The 18,707-nt window shown below is 40.9% G+C and overlaps 2 protein-coding genes across 2 annotated transcripts in view; one reads left to right on the top strand and one right to left on the bottom strand.

Annotated features, from left to right (window-relative positions):
• The window catches only part of GUF1 (GTP binding elongation factor GUF1), a 77,780-nt gene that overhangs the window by 39,104 nt on the left and 19,969 nt on the right, over nt 1–18,707 (bottom strand). The gene's annotated exons all lie outside the window — the stretch shown is intronic.
• YIPF7 (Yip1 domain family member 7) lies at nt 11–11,217 on the top strand. The gene is made up of 6 exons (XM_083367708.1): nt 11–90; nt 795–896; nt 3,389–3,534; nt 6,137–6,282; nt 9,478–9,659; nt 11,006–11,217. The coding sequence occupies exons 2-6, from the start codon at nt 796–798 to the stop codon at nt 11,166–11,168; spliced, it is 738 nt and encodes a 245-aa protein (XP_083223834.1). The 5' UTR covers nt 11–90; nt 795; the 3' UTR covers nt 11,169–11,217.

Genomic DNA, 18,707 nt, shown 5'->3' with positions numbered 1-18,707 from the left:
CCCTGGTTAATATAGGGAAGCAGTTGGCTGGCTTTGGCTGTTTGTAAACCGAATCTCTTGTATAAAAAAATTGCAGCTACAGTTTTTAAGGTATGTACTTTAAATGTTAACTTTTAAGGGTGCTGGTTTCATAAATCGCATCTGTTTATAGCTTTTACCCATCTCAAATGAGTGTGTGTGTGTGGGGGGGAAAGCTTGCAGATGGCTTGTTTTTGTTTCGATTTGGTGCTTCCAAGAAATATTAATGGTATTTCAAAGCATGATTAAATTTTAAAACATTATCCTGAGGTGCTTTAGGAATGGTGACACTTCAGCTCATAGTTATATATTTGTGCATAATTCATAGATAATGTCACATTCGCCATTAAAAATCCCTAATTTACTATTCTTATCAAAAATAAATCAGATTTTGTTTGTTTGTTTTATATTTGGAAGCACATTTTGTCAATTAGCAAGAAGTAAAATTGCTGCATAGAGTAATGGTTGTATAAAATATTTTTTTTAATAAACGAAGGTGTGAGATTGAAGCAGATTGGTCTGTTTAGATTTGAAACACAATCTGTTAATTAGTAAGAAATAAAAGCGCTCCAGGGCCTAACTGTTATATTTTTAAAAGCTGTGGGCTAGAATAATGTATAGATTAATTATTTTATTTCTAGAGCAACATTGAAATAAAGTGAATGGGTAATTCTGGCTGCTCTGTAAACTTTTACATGTGTAAAACACTTCAGTGCTTATAAGCATTTATTTCTTTCTTTCTTTCTTTTTTTTTTTTTAAAAAAAAACCTTATTAGGATGTCAGACTTTCTGCAGTTCGATATAGATTTTTACCAGTCAAACTACATTGCTGACAATCAAGAGGAAAGCTCAAGCAGGCTTGAAGACCCTGGAAAAAAGTGAGAATATTTATATTATTTCATTTTAGCCTGGCATTAAATCTGCAACCAAACATAGTATATTTTTGTTATCTACATAATCAAACCTCTAGTTGTTCTCACCGCGGAACACTTTATACACTAGTACGTATTTAAAGGAAGTTAAAGGAAGACATCAAGCCGAATAGCCCAGGATTTAGGATCTTGCAGAGTTTGTTTGTTGGCTGCCCTAATAAAAAGATGTAGCCCATTTACTTTCCTCCATCTCACTGGTGCCTAATCTCCCCTAGTGAGTTATTGCAAAGGAAGGAAGGAAGGAAGGAAGGAAGGAAGGAAGGAAGGAAGGAAGGAAGGAAGAAAGAAAGAAAGAAAGAAAGAAAGAAAGAAAGAGAGAGAGAGACTGCAGAGAAGAGCAACAAAGATGACCAGGGGACTGGAGGCTAAAACATATAAAGAACGGTTGCAGGAATTGGGTATGCCTAGTTTAATGAAAAGAAGGACTAGGGGTTGACATGATAGCAGTCTTCCAGTATCTCAGTGCCTGCCCCAAAGAAGAGGGAGTCAAGCTGGTCTCCAAAGCACCTGAAGGCAGGACAAGAAGCAATGGATGGAAACTAACCAAGGAGAGAAGCAACCTGGAACTAAGGAGAAAGTTCCCGACAGTGAGAACAATTAGTCAGTGGAACAACTTGCCTCCAGAAGTGGTGGGTGCTCCAACACTGGAGGTTTTTAAGAAGAGATTGGACAGCCATTTGTCTGAAATGGTCTAGGGTTTCCTGCCTGAGCAAGGGGGTTGGACTAGATGACCTCCAAGGTCCCTTCCCACTCTGTTATTCGGTTATTCGGTTCTATTTCACTTTGAAAATACAGAGTTTTAAACATCACTAAACTGAACAAAGTGTGGAAAGGAACTGAATTCAAATGTGTGTGTGTGTGTGTGAAAGCATAAAAGGCTGTCTTTCTTTCATTGTCATTCTAGTTTTGCTCAAAATATTAAGCTTTTGCACAAATTGTGGACTATGTTGCTGAGGAGCTTGAGGAGAAAAAGTGAGATTTTGAAGGTTTAACCTTTGCTTTCCACACATATTACCCATGGCATTTGATATTACTATGTTCGTATTTGATATCTTTGTTACCAGAGATCAGTTAACCTTTAATTTTAAATATGAAATATTTGTCTGATATCTTCCTTAATCTGCAGAAGGCCAGGTTTAGAATTACTTGACTTAGGAAGACTGTAATATTCTCTGATATATTATGATCATGGTTTGCCCAGTAGGGTAGGAAAAATAAGACTATTAGGAGTCTCAAATTATCTAGGAAAGAGAATATTTCTGAAGGTGTCAGGTGCAAATAACCAGGAATATTTGCTGGGTTCAAAGCACAGAATTATTATTATTTATTATTGCTACCTATACATAAGAGTAAGGACGCGGTGGCTCAGTGGGTTAAGACGCTGAGGTTGTCGATCAGAAGGTCGGCAGTTTGGCAGGTCGAATCCCGAGTGCTGCGTAACAGAGTGAGCACCTGTTACTCATCCCAGCTTCTGCCAACCTAGCAGTTTGAAAGGACGTAAAAGTGCAAGTAGAAAAATAGGGACCAGTACGGTGGGAAGGTAACAGTGTTCCGTGCGTCTTTGGCATCTAGTCATGCCGGCCACATGACCACGGAGACGTCCTCGGACGAGCGCTGGCTCTTCGGCTTTGAAACGGAGATGAGCACCGGCCCCTAGAGTCGGAAACGACTAGCACGCATATGCGGGGGAACCTTTACCTTTACCTATACATAAGAATCTGGTCAGCTAATGGTCAGAGGTAAATTGGCCCTAGATAAGGAATTTACAGTGGGCGGGACCTGGGTTTCTTGTGGCAATGCGATGACTCTAAACAAATGACACATTTAATTCCACCTTCCAGCTCAGTCTGCAACTATTCTACAGAAGATATCTGCCCATTCCAGCAAACTGTTCCAGGTCCCTAGTAGGACCACCTTGTAGGACCAAGGATGTGCACTCCACAGTATTTGCCCCTGCTTTATGGAACATCCTTGCACCTGAGTTTCTGTAATCCTTCCTTCCCACCTTTGTAACCTCCTGGAGGCTTAAAAATGGACTCTTCCCAAAGTATTTGCATCAAAGTCCAGTTCTGTTTTTTTTCAAGAACTATTTTTATTCATCAATGCTTCATTATTTTTTATTTTGGGGGATGCTGGGGTTTTTTTTAATTGGTTTTATATATATTTTTTAATTCAGTTCAATTCAGAATAGAGCTGAAAGGGACCTTGGATTATTCTATTCTAAAAAGGATTTAAAGGTGGTCCACGGTGAAGAAAAGATTGAGAGTCACGGGTCTAAAGCATGGCTGTCCAATCTGGGCCACTTGGGGACTACCACTGGCTGGTGAATTCTGGGAGTTGAAGTCCACAAATCTTAAGGTGTCTAAGGTTGGATGCCAACTGGTCTAAAGAAACATTTGCCGAATCTTCACTGCCATATGAATGTTTCTTTGTCCCAGATTCCCGACAGGCCCTTGGCCACACTCTGAGGCCAATCCTTCTCAACCACTTGAAGGCCAGATCTTTCAACCAGCAGATGTTTCTCAGTTTCTGTCCAACCAGACTTACTCCGGCAGTTTCGATGAAGACCCTCCGTTGCTTGAAGGTACAGAATCAAAACAATTATACAATTGGTACGTTCTGCTTGATGGCGGCTTCTCATGGATTCGAAACTAACAAATAATTTACGTGTCTTCCTTCCCCCTGCCCCCCCAAACACATTTCCCCTGTTTAATGTTCACCAATGCCGTGAATTCTATAAAGTCCGTAAAAATCGTCATTTTGCTGAACTTTTACTGAAGATAGACATATTTATTTCTTTGGCCGATATCTCACCTTTCCCTCAGAAGCGCAGGATCATAGAACTGTAGAATTGGAAAGGGCCACAACTAGCCCAAAACGAATCTGCTCAAGATAGAAAAATCCTAATTTTGCCCGCAAATAGAAAATAGCCTCATGATGCAGATCGGGCTACAGAGAGTTACCGTACTAGCCCCAAATCAGCCTCCATGGCAAAGAGTGGAGGAGACATTGGGTCTTCCTGGTGTCAGCCCATCATCTTAGCTTCTACGTACAACCTGCCAGAATAGAGCTGGAAGGGACCCTGGAGGTCATCTAGTCCAACCCCCTGCTCACGCAGGAGACCCTATACCATTCCAGACAAGCCTCCTCTGAAAAACCTCCAGTGGATGGAGCACCCACAACTTCTGGAGGCAAGCCGTTCTACTGGTGAATTGTTCTCACTGTTAGGAAATTTCTCCTTAGTTCCAGGTTGCTTCTCTCCTTGATTAGTTTCCATCTGTTGTTTGTCCTGCCTTCTGGTGCTTTGGAAAATAGGTTGACCCCCCCTCTTCTTTGTGGCAGCCCCTCAAATACTGGACTACCACTATCATGTCCCCCCCCTAGTCCTTCTTTTCTCTAGACTGGCCATACCCAAGTCCTGAGAATAAAATTCATTTATGTCGAATGCGCAAGTTCTGATTTGTCAAGGTGAGAAGCCCACAAGATCACCAAATGATCTTCTACATTTACATCTTTCTTTTTGAGACAAGCCACAATGAGGTTGTAACTAGCTTGATCTTAACAGAATCAGCTTTCAAGGTAAAAATATGTTTAAAATGATGTTCAGTCCGAAGACCCCAAATCCTCCCCCCCCCAAAAAAGGGGTGGGGAAGAGAATCCATTTTAATTTGTTGCCTTGCATTTGTCACAGGGACACATGGCTACGTTTGAAATGACAGCAACCCCCATTTGCGTGGAAAATAAAGTCATTAAGTCATATTTATGGCACATACATCGTACACTTTACTGCCTCTAGATGACAGCCTCTCAATAAATTTTGCATTCAGATTTCGTAAACATTGCTTTTCCCTCTGCATTTCTATGGCATAATCAGATATCATGCTATGATACCTATAATTAATAAACACGTCTTATAATTTTGTTTACATATTTCATAATACATTTTCATGGGTTCTTTTTTTAGTGGTCAATTATTCCAAAACTTGAAAAAGTTCCCTTGAGTCTCAGTGAATCTGCTTAAAACCCCATATACAAATTCTCTACTTGATATGCTAGTGCAATCATACACTGATTTAACTTCAAAGTAACTTTCCTTCAATGACATAACTTACAAGTAAAAAGATATACGAAAGGCACTGCTTGGTTGGTAGCATTCCAGCAGCGTTTCGTGATCTGCCCCCTTTTTATCCCTACAAATCCCTAGAAGAGAAAAAAGAGTTAATAACTTTTAGTCTTTTTTAGCCAAAACTTAAGACCAACATCCTTGAAGAAAATTAATAGAATACGTGGTCATGTTAAGCAAAAAGAAATATTAATTGGATTTACAAATCATGCTAAACTGTGTATTTTCTTTTTATCTATCTCACTGCAGTGATCGCTAGAAAATATTCTTGGTGGTTTAATATAAATTTATATTGGTAATAAAGATAAATTGTTAATCTGAATTCTAGGATTGATTTGTATTTTAACAAACCTTTGTACTTCTATTTCTTCATTCTGTTTAAGGGAATTTATTAGCGAATAAAGCACCAAGAGACTCACTGCATATGCGGTTGCTTGGTGAGAAGTAAAAGTATTCATAATTTTTCAAGTTCCACACTTGATATTTGATTTAGCTTCTGTTACAGGCTCACTTTTCCTTTGGGCTCACCTTGAAAATTAGTGTTGATGACAGAATGGGCTTCCAAATTTTGCAGGACATAGAATATTGTTCAAGGATGTGTGTCCCAAATCTGCATTTAACCCTGCAAGATATAGATGTTAAATGTTGGTTCATGGCAGTCATTTTGATCCTTTTACTCATGAGAAAATTGCATTATGTGGGGATTTGATTTCATAATTCAGTTGTCTTTCATTATCTTAATTTTCCCTTGAAGAGGATCTAAAAAAATAAAACTGTACAACTAAAAACGAATTTGATTTTTCTGGATCAACGTTAATATTTATCATTTTAAGTCTTTTGTTCTCAAGGTCCTCGACGAACCATTAAACAAAGGGCAGGGGTCTTCAAACGTGGCCCTTTGATGACTTGTGGACTTCAACTCCCAGAATTCCTCAGCCAGCGTGCCTGGCTGAGGAATTCTGGGAGTTGAAGCCCACAAGTCATCAAAGGGCCACATTTGAAGACCCCTGCACAAGGGTTTCCCCTTACATAATGAAGCTTTTCCCCCTGTTTTCTCTTGCAGAGCTGGGAATCAACTTCAACCATATTTGGCAGAAGACATTAACCGTGCTGAACCCCATGAAGCCAGCTGAAGCCGGCATTATGAACGAGACAGATCTGGCTGGGCCTTTGGTTTTCTGCTTAGCCCTGGGATCAACATGGCTCTTGGTAGGCTAGACTTCTCTGCTCTAAGCGAAATTATCTGTCAATCATTGACTCCAATATTATCGCCGGCCTGAGATACTTTTTACAAAATGTCTAGATTTTTTTATAAGTAATGTCAGGGGATTCCTTCCCCCTTATAATGCCTTGGTAAGACCACACTTGCAATATTGCATCCAGTTTTGGTCTCCACGACATAAAAAAAAAAGATGTTGAGAGTCTAGAGCAGGGGTCTCCAAACTTGGCCCTTTGATGACGTCTGGACTTCAACTCCCAGAATTCCTCAGCCAGCTTGCCTGGCTGAGGAATTCTGGGAGTTGAAGTCCAGACGTCATCAAAGGGCCATGTCTGAAGGCCCTTGCTCTAGAAAGAGTGCAGAGAAGAGCAACAAAGATGATCAAGGGACTGGAGGCTAAAACACATAAAGAACGGTTGCTGGAATTGGGTAGGTCTACTTTAATGAAGAGAAGGACGAGGGGGGACACGATAGCAGCCTTCCAATATCTCCGGGGCTGCCCCAAAGAAGAGGGAATCAAGCTATTCTCCAAAGCACCTGAAGGCAGGACAAGAAGCAACGGATGGAAACTAATCAAGGAGAGAAGCAACCTAGAACTAAGGAGAAATTTCCTGACAATGAAGACAATTAATCAGAGGAACAGCTTGTCTTCAGAACTTGTGGGTGCTCCAACACTGGAGGCTTTTAAAAAGAAATTGGGCAACCATTTATATGAAATAGGGTAGGGCCTCCTGTTTGAATAGTGGGTTGGACTAGAAGACCTCCAAAGACCCTTCCAACTCGGTTATTTGGTTATTTTATTTATTTTAATTCCATTTTTATATCCCGCCCTTCTCCGAAGACTCAGGGCAGCTTACAAGCTTAGCAGTATTATTCCTACCTTGCCCTCTGCTTTGCTAATTGAAAGCATTAATCTTGGAACTTATTGGAAATATTGTACTCTGACATTAATACGTTTCAAAAGGGGGGTTGATTTAAATGAAAATAGGTGCACTGTGGATTAGGATCCTGCGTAGGATTGGAGCTTTTACTTAGAGACACTGTCTACAATCTGGAAAGGTAAGTGGGATGCAGTTTTGATATGTTTGATCTCTTCCCATGCTGGTTTTCACTCACTATTTCCTTGATGCACTAATTATAGGAGGATGGCAAGGATTAATGCATTAAGATACGATTAAAGCAATCATGAGCTCTGCCTTGTATTGTCTCAAACGGATGAAAGATCAGACAATTTGGCTAGTGGGTGTATTAATAAACAGGGGTGGGGGTCAGAATGCACCCAGGAATTTGAAGAAAAGCTGATGACTTTATGGATCAGTGTCTGGCAACCTTTAACACCCACCTAAAAAAAAGGCCATGATACCTTTGCTATATTTTAGTTCAAATGCAGGATTGAGGACTTTTTTACACGAGGGTGACTATCTGGGGGTTAGATCATGAAGGACAACTCCTGGCCAAAAAAATTGAGCGTGTTCTTGTTTCACAGTTGCACAACTGCAGCAATCCAAAAATCTAAGAGAGAGAGAGAGAGAGAGAGAGAGAGAGAGAGAGAGAGAGAGAGAGAGAGAGAGAGAGAGAGAGAGAGAGAGAGAGAGAGAGAGATGCCTATAGCTTCAATTCAGTGGATTTTTCTTCACACTCTATTCCTGCCCTGATTTAAAACAAGATCCCAATGAAACTAAAGGAGATCTTTTGACTGGATCTGTTCCAGTTTCCCCTCCTTTCTGTTAATCTTAGATTAAGCCGCTAAATGCTGCTTTGTCAATTAATCAAACATGCTGGAACAAACAAGTTAAAATATTGTCTGGTTGCTGCTGGCGTTGTGTTCTCTACCGCGCCTGCAGAAGATGTAGTGGGTCGCCTCTTCATGGCCAAATTGAAAATGCTAAATCTATTGAAAACTTTGAATGACTGCAGAGAAAGCAGACGGTCATCTGGGACACAAATGATGTCACACACCAGTAACATGCCGGACTTAAAAAGTTACACTGGCACTGAAAAAAGTGACTTTAGACCATTTTTCACCCTTACGACATTGTGGCATCCCCCTGGTCACCTGATTTGCCAATAGAATAGAACAGAATAGAACAGAATAGAATAGAACAGAACAGAACAGAATAGAATAGAATAGAATAGAATAGGGAAAGAATAGAATAGAATAGAATAGAATAGAATAGAATAGAATAGAATAGAATAGAATAGAATAGAATAGGGAAAGAATAGAATAGAATAGAATAGAATAGAATAGAATAGAATAGAATAGAATAGAATAGAATAGAATAGAATAGGGAAAGAATAGAATAGAATAGAATAGAATAGAATAGAATGGAATAGAATAGAATAGAATAGAATAGGGAAAGAATAGAATAGAATAGAATAGAATAGAATAGAATAGGAAAGAATAGAATAGAATAGAATAGAATAGAATAGAATAGAATAGAATAGAATAGAATAGAATAGAATAGAATAGAATAGAATAGGGAAAGAATAGAATAGAATAGAATAGAATAGAATAGAATAGAATAGAATAGAATAGAATAGAATAGAATAGGGAAAGAATAGAATAGAATAGAATAGAATAGAATAGAATAGAATAGAATAGAATAGAATAGAATAGAATAGAATAGAATAGAATAGAATTGAATAGAATAGGGAAAGAATAGAATAGAATATAATAGAATAGAATAGGGAAAGAATAGAATAGAATAGAATAGAATAGAATAGAATAGAATAGAATAGAATAGAATAGACCTGGAAGGGACCTTGGAGGTCTTCTAGTCCAGCCCCCCGCTTAAGCAGGAGAACCTATACCATCTCGGACAAGTGACTGTCTAGCCTCTTCTTAAAAACCTCCAGTGATGGAGCACCCACGATTTCTGGAGGCAAAGCTGTTCCACTGATTAATTGTTTTCACTGTCAGGAAGTTTCTCCTTAATTCCAGGTTGCTTCTCTCTTTGATCAGTTTCCAATCTCATCCTTCCCTCTGGTGCTTTGGAGAATAACGTGACCCCCTCCTCTTTGGGGCAGCCCCTCAAATACTGGAAGACTGCTATCATGTCTCACTTAACAGCAGAAATGTTGCGCTCAATTGTGGCCTACCTGTACGGAAAAGTATGATAACCTCTCTTCCCTAAACCAACCGCCTTGGGCCAGTGGCCTGCTCTTCTCTTTGTTCATTTCTGTAGGCTGGAAAAGTCCATTTTGGCTACGTGTACGGCACCAGTGTGATTGGCTGCCTGGCGATCCATGCGTTGTTGAATCTGATGAGCATCGTAGGGGTTTCCCATGGGTGTGTGGCAAGTGTGCTAGGCTACAGTCTGTTGCCCATGGTGATCTTATCCACCTGTGCAGTATTTTTCTCCTTACAGTAAGTATCCCCTGAATTTTTGTGAAGGGAAAGAAGGAGCATTCATGCGTCTTTCAACCAAGGAGAATATTTATAGGTCAGAGTTGAAATGAGGAGTCCTGGGTGCGCTCTGAGCTGGGTGGTTTTCTTGCAGACGTTTCATGACCCAACTAGGTAACATCATCAGTGCTAGAAGGGAGGGGGGTTTCTGGAGAGGAGGAGGAGGAGGAGGAGGAGGAGGAAACCTGTAGGGTCCTTGGTGTTCCCTGACTTTGGTGGTTTTCTTGCAGATGTTTCATGACCCATCTAGGAGGGAATGGGATTTGCAGAAAGGAGGAAAATGGGATAAGGAGGGGGAGGAGGAGGAGGAGGAGGAGGAGGAGGAGGAGGAGGAGGAGGAGGAGGAGGAGGAGGAGGAGGAGGACAACGACTGTGGGGTCCTTGGTGCTCTCTGAGGTAGCTTGTTTTCTTGCAGACATTTCATGATCCAGACTAGCACTGATGATGTTACCTAGTTTGGGTAATGAAAAGTCTCCAAGAGAACCACCAAGCTCAGAGAGCAGCAAGGACATCACAGTCCTCCTCCTCCTCCTCCTCCTCCTCCTCCTCCTCCTCCTCCTCCTCCTCCTCTTCCTCCTCCTCCTCTCCACAAACCACACTCCCTTCTAGCATGGATAATGTTACCTCGTTGGGTCATGAAATGTCTGCAAGAAAACCACCAAGCTCAGAGAGCACCAAGGACCCCCTCGTGCATATTTTGTTGAAACAAACAAGGTATGTATGAGTTTGACATCTTGAATGACGAGGACTGTTATATTTGCCTTACCGACCAGCATCGCATAGTAAGAGCATTTTGATTCCAGTTGTCCCTGTTGCCTTCACTAGCACACAATATATAATCTCAGTGAGGGAGGTTTCCGTTTACCGTACACAGGTAACATCAGAGCCGCCGAAACAAACACTGTAAAATGTTCCACTCCCTACTTATACCTTAACTATTAAGACGATCAGTACTACTGAACTGTGGTGGTGCAGGGGTTAGCCTGCAGTATTGCAGGCTAACTCTGCCCACTGCCAGCAGTTCGATCCTGACCAGCTCAAGGTTGAGTCAGCCTTCCATCCTTCTGAGGTCGGTAAAATGAGGTTGCTGGGTGCAAGAGGCTGACTCTGTAAACTGCGCCAACATGGCTCAGCTCGAAACCTCTCCCTGTCCTCCTCAGCATGGCTGACTCAGGAATTCCACGAGTCATAAAAGAGCCAAGGTTGCCTACCGCTGGGCTTGGACAATAAAGCTTCTTAACTGGAACGTAATGTGTGGTCCTTGTTCTTTGCGGCTGACGTCACCTGAATTCTTTGTGTCATTTCAGGGGAATCCCTGGGACTCTGATTGCTCTGATCATTATTGGATGGTGCAGCCTCTCAGCCTCCAAAATCTTCGCTTCCACCTTGGCTATGGAAGGGCAACAGGTCTTGGTGGCTTATCCTTGTGGTTTACTCTATGGCCTGTTGGCCCTCATAACCATTTTCTGAGATTTGCTTTTATAAGAGTATCCTTTCTCTACCGCACGGAGGGGGAACCATGTCGCTTTTATGACTCGTGGACTTCAACTCCCAGAATTCCTGAGCCAACATGGCTGGCTCAGGAATTCTGGGAGTTGAAGTCCACAAGTCACAAAGGGGCCGTAGTTCCCCACTTCTGCCTTAGAATCTGAGTCTTACCTATTAAAATGGCGGGCTCAGGAATTGTTATCATTCCCTCATATTGGTAGTTTATGATAGTAATAATCCATGTCAAAACAACTAGACATAAAGACAGTTCTGCCCCCAGCCTAGTGCCATTACTCGGCTGAGCATTTAATTCCCACAGCACAATCTCATTTCTCGTCTTTTCTCAACTTTCCTATTATCTTCTCCTATTGGTTTCTTATGATTTATCAACTATTGTATGTAACTTATGATGAATGATTGTAACTATGATTTATGACCCATGACCTATTACTTGCTGTTTATAGGTACCCTCTGAGCTTCTGCACCAGTGACAAATTCCTTGGCTGTCTGCTCACACTTGGCCAATAAAGAATTCTATTCTATTCTATTCTATTCTATTCTATTCTATTCTATTCTATTCTATTCTATTCTATTCTATTCTATTCTATTCTATTCTATTCTATTCTATTCTATTCTATTCTATTCTTTCTATTCTATTCTATTCTATTCTTCTATTCTATTCTATTCTATTCTATTCTACTCTACTCTACTCTACTCTACTCTACTCTACTCTACTCTACTCTACTCTACTCTATTCTATTCTATTCTATTCTATTCTATTCTATTCTATTCTATTCTATTCTATTCTATTCTATTCTATTCTATTCTATTCTATTCTATTCTATTCCTTTGTTGCGTTGCATGCACACAGAGAGCTTCTGCACCAGAGACAAATTCCTTGGCTGTCTGCTCACACTTGGCCAATAAAGAATTCTATTCTATTCTATTCTATTCTATTCTATTCTATTCTATTCTATTCTATTCTATTCTATTCTATTCTATTCTATTCTATTCTATTCTATTCTATATCCTATCGCCTAGCCTATTCTATTCTATTCTATTCTATTCTATTCTATTCTATTCTATTCTATTCTATTCTATTCTATTCTATTCTATTCTATTCTATTCTATTCCTTTGTTGCGTTGCATGCACACAGAGAGCTTCTGCACCAGAGACAAATTCCTTGTGTGTCTAACAGCACTTGGCCAAATGAAGTATTCAAATAAAGGTTGGACAACCCTGGTCTAAATGCTTGTATCTAAGTCTAGCATGTGAATGGGGTGCACTTAGCATATGTGAATGTAGCCCAGATGGAACAAGAGTGAACCCTGGCAGTGATCACAAAAGATTCTTGCATGCAAAAAACAATAACAAACCCCCCAAAGAAACCGGTATCAATTTCTGTAGCCATCCATTTGCTCTCTTTCGCGGTGTGTTCTCTTCTCCTTGCTCCCGAGATGCATTAAACCTCATCAACAATACAAGATTATACAATTTACATTTCATTTCCCTAATGGATGAAATTGAAATATAACCAGGAAGAGAATGCTCGTAATTGCAGAGTGGAAGCTTTAAGCTGTAAATGTTTTGTTTTAAAAGCATTAAAAGCTGAACGGATTGTTCTTCTTCTTCTTGTTGTTGTTGTTTTTAAAGTGCATATAAACATTTTATAACGTGCAGGAGAAATAATACGGATCTAAAAACAGTTTGCTGTTGGGACAGTATTTGGTGTGTGTGTGTGGGAAGACCCTGTAGCACCACAGTATTACACATATGTTTATGGTGATCAACAAGGAAGTCCCGGCGTGCATAAACCCAGGCATGTCAGTGGAAGTCAACATGAGAAAACTCTGTCTCCTTTACTTGGACCAGGTCCTGCAGGAGAATTGACTGCAGAAAGCAGTTGTGTGTCATGGTTCCGAAAGACGACACCGATTAAAAGAACTTCAAGGCAAAGATTTCTTCCTTAAAGAACATTTTGTTCAGGAAACAAAGTATGGGCACTGTTCTGAACCAGCCCTCTTCTAACAAACCCCTTATCAGAAAGAAGAGACTGGAGAGCGTCCAAGGCTAAAAGGCTTCTGCCAAGATTTAATTACGCAGTTAACAAAAACACTAGAGCTTGTCTTCTCAAGCGGAAAAGTTGCTTTCAGCAACCAGCCCCTCCCCAAACACTCCTTTTATAGAGAGCTCAGGGCATGGTCTCCCTGTGCCTCCTCCCGAGGAGTCCCATAGCCTTTCTTTGTTTGTTCCTGCTCGACTGCCTCCTGCGTCGGGCGTCCTTGAACAGGGCCAGCTGTGGGTCATCATCCTCCGCACTCTCGGGCTCACGCAGCTGAGAAGAGGTCCCCGGCTGAGGACTCTGCAAAGCCTCCAAACCATCATCAGCCGGTTCGTCTCCCTCCTCCCCCTCATCTGAGTCCTCCGATACGTCGGAGCCGGCTGTCGGACCCACAGGCTGGCCCTGAGTCACAACAGGCACTTACACAGCTGAAGCCAAGACTGAAGTTCCCTCCCCCCCCATACAATGCAACAAGTTGCAATTTCCACCCCAGAAAGGCTGTCATAAATCATATCCACCAATTAATCTAAAACTCTCCTCCCCACTTCACAGCCTGCCAACATTTTATCTAGAATTGACCTTGAAGCTCACCCAGCTGGAATGGTTTAGGCTAACTTAAAAACTCAAGCATTCCCCCCCCCCTTCCCCCTTCTACATCTGAGAAGCCCAAGTGTTGAAGTAAAAGTCTTCATCGGGGTTCAGTCCAAGCCGGGAATAAACAACATGGCGACTGCTTTAGAAAAAAGGTTGCAGTTTATTGAAGAGGAGAGCCAGACAGAAAGATGGCTCTGGAAAAAAGAGAGTGAGCACACTGGAAGTTTTTAAGAAGAGACTGGACCGCCGTTTGTCTGAAATGGTTTAGGCCAGGGCTAGGCAACCTTGGCTCTTTTATGACTCATGGACTTCAACTCCCAGAATTCCTGAGCCAGCATGGGGGAACAATGGCCCCTTCATGACTCGTGGACTTCAACTCCCAGAATTCCTGAGCCAGCCACGCTGAGGGAAAAGGGAGAGGTTTCCAAGCTGAGTCATGCTGGCTCAGGAATTCTGGGAGTTGAAGTCCACGAGTCATAAAAGAGCCACAGTTGCCTACCCCTGGTACAGGGTTTCCTGCCTGAGCAGGGGGTTGGACTAGATGACCTCCATGGTCTCTTCCAACTCTATTATTATTATTATTATTATTATTATTATTATTATTATTATTATTGTTGTTGTTGTTGTTGTTGTTGTTGTTGTTGTTGTTGTTGTTGTTGTACCAAATTAAGGAATTACAGGGTTGTAAAAAGGAAAAAAAGTTGTACAATCTATATACGGTAGCATTTTTTAAAAAAATATGTCGAAACCACACATTGCTTTGAAATGCATCCCTTTGAGATTCTCGTTGTCATTATAATGAATTGCTATTACAACGTGTCACAGTTACGTCAGTATGAAGGACCTATTTTACAACAGGGTAAATAAAGTAGCTGAACAATGCTACGGTATGTCACCTCTGAATAAATAAATATTTTTCACATGCCGCCATGGTAATTCTGATTCCCTTCAGAAGGCGTGATTTATTCATATTGCCACAATGAACAAAATAAATTGAAAGATAATGCAATAGAATTCACCATCGTGTTTACCGTACGGTTAATCTATTAGACTTACTTAATCAATGAAACATACCTGATTGTAAAATTCCCCAGGTCACAGACTGAGCCTGAATTTCTCCGAAGCTGTGGAAGTACAACTCACTGTGTCAGATAAATCACTTTGCTCTATTCAATAAACATTAGTAAGCAGATTATTTCCATGATTGGTGCAGCATCTGACTGAATCCATACCGTTTATCCCAACCTGCAGAACCGGTTTTAAATAACCCTTAAGACTAATAGAAGGGAATATTCAGCTCAGGGCTGAACTGTGGGGTCCCTGGTGCTCTCTGAGCTTGGTGGCTTTCTTGCAGACGTTTCATGACCCTACTAGGTAACATCATCAGTGCTAGAAGGGAGGGGGGCTTGCAGAAAGGAGTAGTAGTAGTAGTAGTAGTGTGGGGTCCTTGGTGCCCTCTGAGCTTGGTGGTTTCCTTGCAGATGTTTCATTTATTTTATTTTATTTTTATTTTAATCCCATTTATATCCCGCCCTTCTCCGAAGACTCAGGGCGGCTTACAAGCATAGCAGTAGCCTTCATTCTATGTATAGGCCTGCTTGTTAGGGCTTTCACACACACACACCCCAAGCGGCATTATTACAAAGTCAGCTTAATTGCCCCCAACAATCTGGGTCCTCATTTTTTATTTTATTTTTTTTTAAAATTTTTTTATTTTAATTGCATTTATATCCCGCCCTTCTCCGAAGACTCAGGGCGGCTTACAAGCTTAGCAGTAGCCTTCATTCTATGTATATGCCTGCTTATTAGGGCTTTCACACACACCCCCAAGCGGCATTATTACAAAGTCAGCTTAATTGCCCCCAACAATCATTTTACCTACCTCGGAAGGATGGAAGGCTGAGTCAACCTTGAGCCTGGTGGGACTCGAACCTTTACTAATTGCAGGTTACTTAAGGAGGCATTAGCCCACTGCTCCACCAAGGCTCCACCAAGGTTTCATTACCAAACTAGCTAACATCATCAGTGCTAGAAGGGATTTGCTCTCTGTTTACAGTATATACTAGTGGCTGGTCCCGTCTGTGATGCTGGAAGTGTTGTTTTTGGTAATTCCTTGATTGGGCTGTTATTTACTGTTCAATTGTTTGTCTGAGTTGGTAGTTCCTTGATTGGGGCATTGTTTACTTTCTGATCGCTGGTCAAGAAGTAAACGATTGGATTAATCTTGGTGCTATTCTCTGCTTATCTGGATACATCAGCCTAATCAGGAAACCATCAAGAACGTTGCCAGCAACACTGACAGAGCAGTATGTAAAAAGAGAGCGGAAACCCTAATCCCTTCCAGCACTGATGAAGTTACATAGTTGGGCAATGAAACGTCTGCAAGAAAACCACCAAGCTCAGAGGACCCCACAGCTCTAATGCTCAGTATTAGGTTTCCTTCCTGGGGAGACTGGGGTGGGGGTGGGGCGAGGTTTGGGACATGATCCAAGTGCATCAGTGCTGGAATCACCCTGTTGGCGAGAGGGGCGACATATAAATTTAATAAATAAATAAAATAAATCTGCAACAGAGACCTATTCTATTCTATTCTATTCTATTCTATTCTATTCTATTCTATTCTATTCTATTCTATTCTATTCTATTCTATTCTATATTCCACTACTCTGCTCTACTCTACTCTACTCTACTCTACTCTATTCTATTCTATTCTATTCTATTCTATTCTATTCTATTCTATTCTATATTCCACTACTCTGCTCTGCTCTGCTCTACTCTACTCCTACTCTACTCTACTCTACTCTACTCTACTCTACTCTACTCTACTCTACTCTACTCTACTCTATTCTATTCTATTCTATTCTATTCTATTCTATTCTATTCTATTCTATTCTATTCTATTCTATTCTATTCTATTCTATTCTATATTCCACTACTCTACTCTGCTCTGCTCTGCTCTACTCTACTCTACTCTACTCTATTCTATTCTATTCTATTCTATTCTATTCTATATTCCACTACTCTGCTCTGCTCTACTCTACTCTACTCTACTCTACTCTACTCTACTCTACTCTACTCTACTCTACTCTACTCTACTCTATTCTATTCTATTCTATTCTATTCTATTCTATTCTATTCCTTTGTTGCTTTGCGTGCACTCAAAGAGCTACTGCACCAGAGAACGCTGGCTGCCTTATTTTGTGATGGAGACTGCCGAGGGTCAAATCTCAGCCCAGCAGCTAGCTATCTGCTGGAAGGATGCAGAGACTCAAAAGAAAAATGAATAAGGAAAGCCGGAGAGTCACCAAAGAAGGAGGCAAGGCTAACATAATCACTGAATTTAACCCAATTGGTTAGAAATGAATCTTCCAATAGCTTCTGCCTCCGGTGTTTTCCACAGAGCACAGATGAGTTCACCTTGGTCCTTTACGCGATCAGTTTATTCAAGCATGGAAAATGTATTTAAAATGAAATTACCGTGATGGTGAAGAATTAGCTCAATAGGACAGGGGCGCAAGGACATTTTATTGCAGCCTGACACGAGCACACGATGCATTTCAATCCACACTGGGAAGCTGTTTCTATTTTATTTTATTTTATTTTATTTTATTTTATTTTATTTTATTTTATTTTATTTTATTATTTTATTTTATTTTATTTTATTTTATTTTATTTTATTTTATTTTATTTTATTTTATTATTTTATTTTATTTTATTTTATTTTATTTTATTTTATTATTTTATTTTATTTTATTTTATTATTTTATTTTATTATTTTATTTTATTTTATTATTTTATTTATTTTATTTTATTTTATTTTATTATTTTATTTTATTTTATTATTTTATACACACACACACACACACACACACACACATTAAAAAAGGAGAGAAAGAGCTTTGTAAAATTCCATTGCGCTCTACATAATTTACAGCGACGTTTGATTTTAAAATTGTCACTAAACTACCACCAGCTGTCATGGCAAAACCGTGCTTTGCCGAGCAAAAGGTAATTCCTAAATATATTTTTGGGAAGGCAGGATTGAATTGGCACACGCCGCGTTCCACCCACCAGCGTTCTACGGGGAGAGGATTTGCAACAAAGACTACGTCCCCAGCAACACACATCCTCCTGCAGAATACCAAACGACTCCCAGAGATAATGAGCACCATAAAACACGAGACTCCACGGGAAGAATGAAATATCAGGAAAACGAACAGATTACACTTTCATCCCAGCGTTCCATCAGTTCGTCCAAACCCGCTTGAATCCCTGAGTTGCAGGCCCTTTGCACTTTGCTGCTATGCTTTGGGGTTGATGCTGGCAATCTGCAGCCTCACGCTTAGCTTTTCATCTGCATCAGGGAAGGTTTGTGTTTGTTCTGTACCAGCCTGCTACCGGCCCTGCAGAAAAGGCAGGGACAACCCCTTTACAAACGGCAAGAGGCCTGCCAAATTTATTAACATAAAACAGACACCAACCATGAAACAGGAGCTATGAAACAGGAACTATCCAAGCGGTTGCCTTCAGCAAACCAGCCCTCCCACACATTCCCCTTAAATACAGCTCAGGGCGTGGCCTCTCTCTGCCTCCTTCTGAGGTGCCCCATTGCCTTCCTCTGTTTACTCCTGCTTGACTGCCTCCTGCGTCGGGCGTCCTTGAACAGGGCCAGCTGTGGGTCATCTTCATCCACGCTGTCAGGCTCACACAGCTGGGTCTCCACCAGGTGGGAGGGGCCTGGCTGAGGGCTCTGCGGAGCCTCAAAGCCATCATCAGCAAGCTCTTCAACACCCCCCTCCTCCTCCTCTGAGTCGTCCGACCCAACTGCCGAACCCACAGGCTGACCCTGAATCACAACAGTGTT

This window comes from Vipera ursinii (genome assembly GCF_947247035.1).
Source record: "Vipera ursinii genome assembly, chromosome: 7".
In the NCBI taxonomy this organism is placed as follows: Eukaryota; Metazoa; Chordata; class Lepidosauria; order Squamata; family Viperidae; genus Vipera; species Vipera ursinii.
The sequence above is the reverse complement of the archived record's forward strand: the minus strand, read 5'-3'. Positions and strand labels throughout refer to the sequence as shown.

Bases quoted from the DNA above. Each gene is read 5' to 3' on its own strand.
- YIPF7 (XM_083367708.1), top strand. From the start codon at position 796: ATGTCAGACTTTCTGCAGTTCGATATAGATTTTTACCAGTCAAACTAC. The intron at 897-3,388 runs GTGAGAATATTT...TCTTTGTCCCAG, and splicing joins CTTGAAGACCCTGGAAAAAA to ATTCCCGACAGGCCCTTGGC. The intron at 3,535-6,136 runs GTACAGAATCAA...TTTCTCTTGCAG, and splicing joins AGACCCTCCGTTGCTTGAAG to AGCTGGGAATCAACTTCAAC.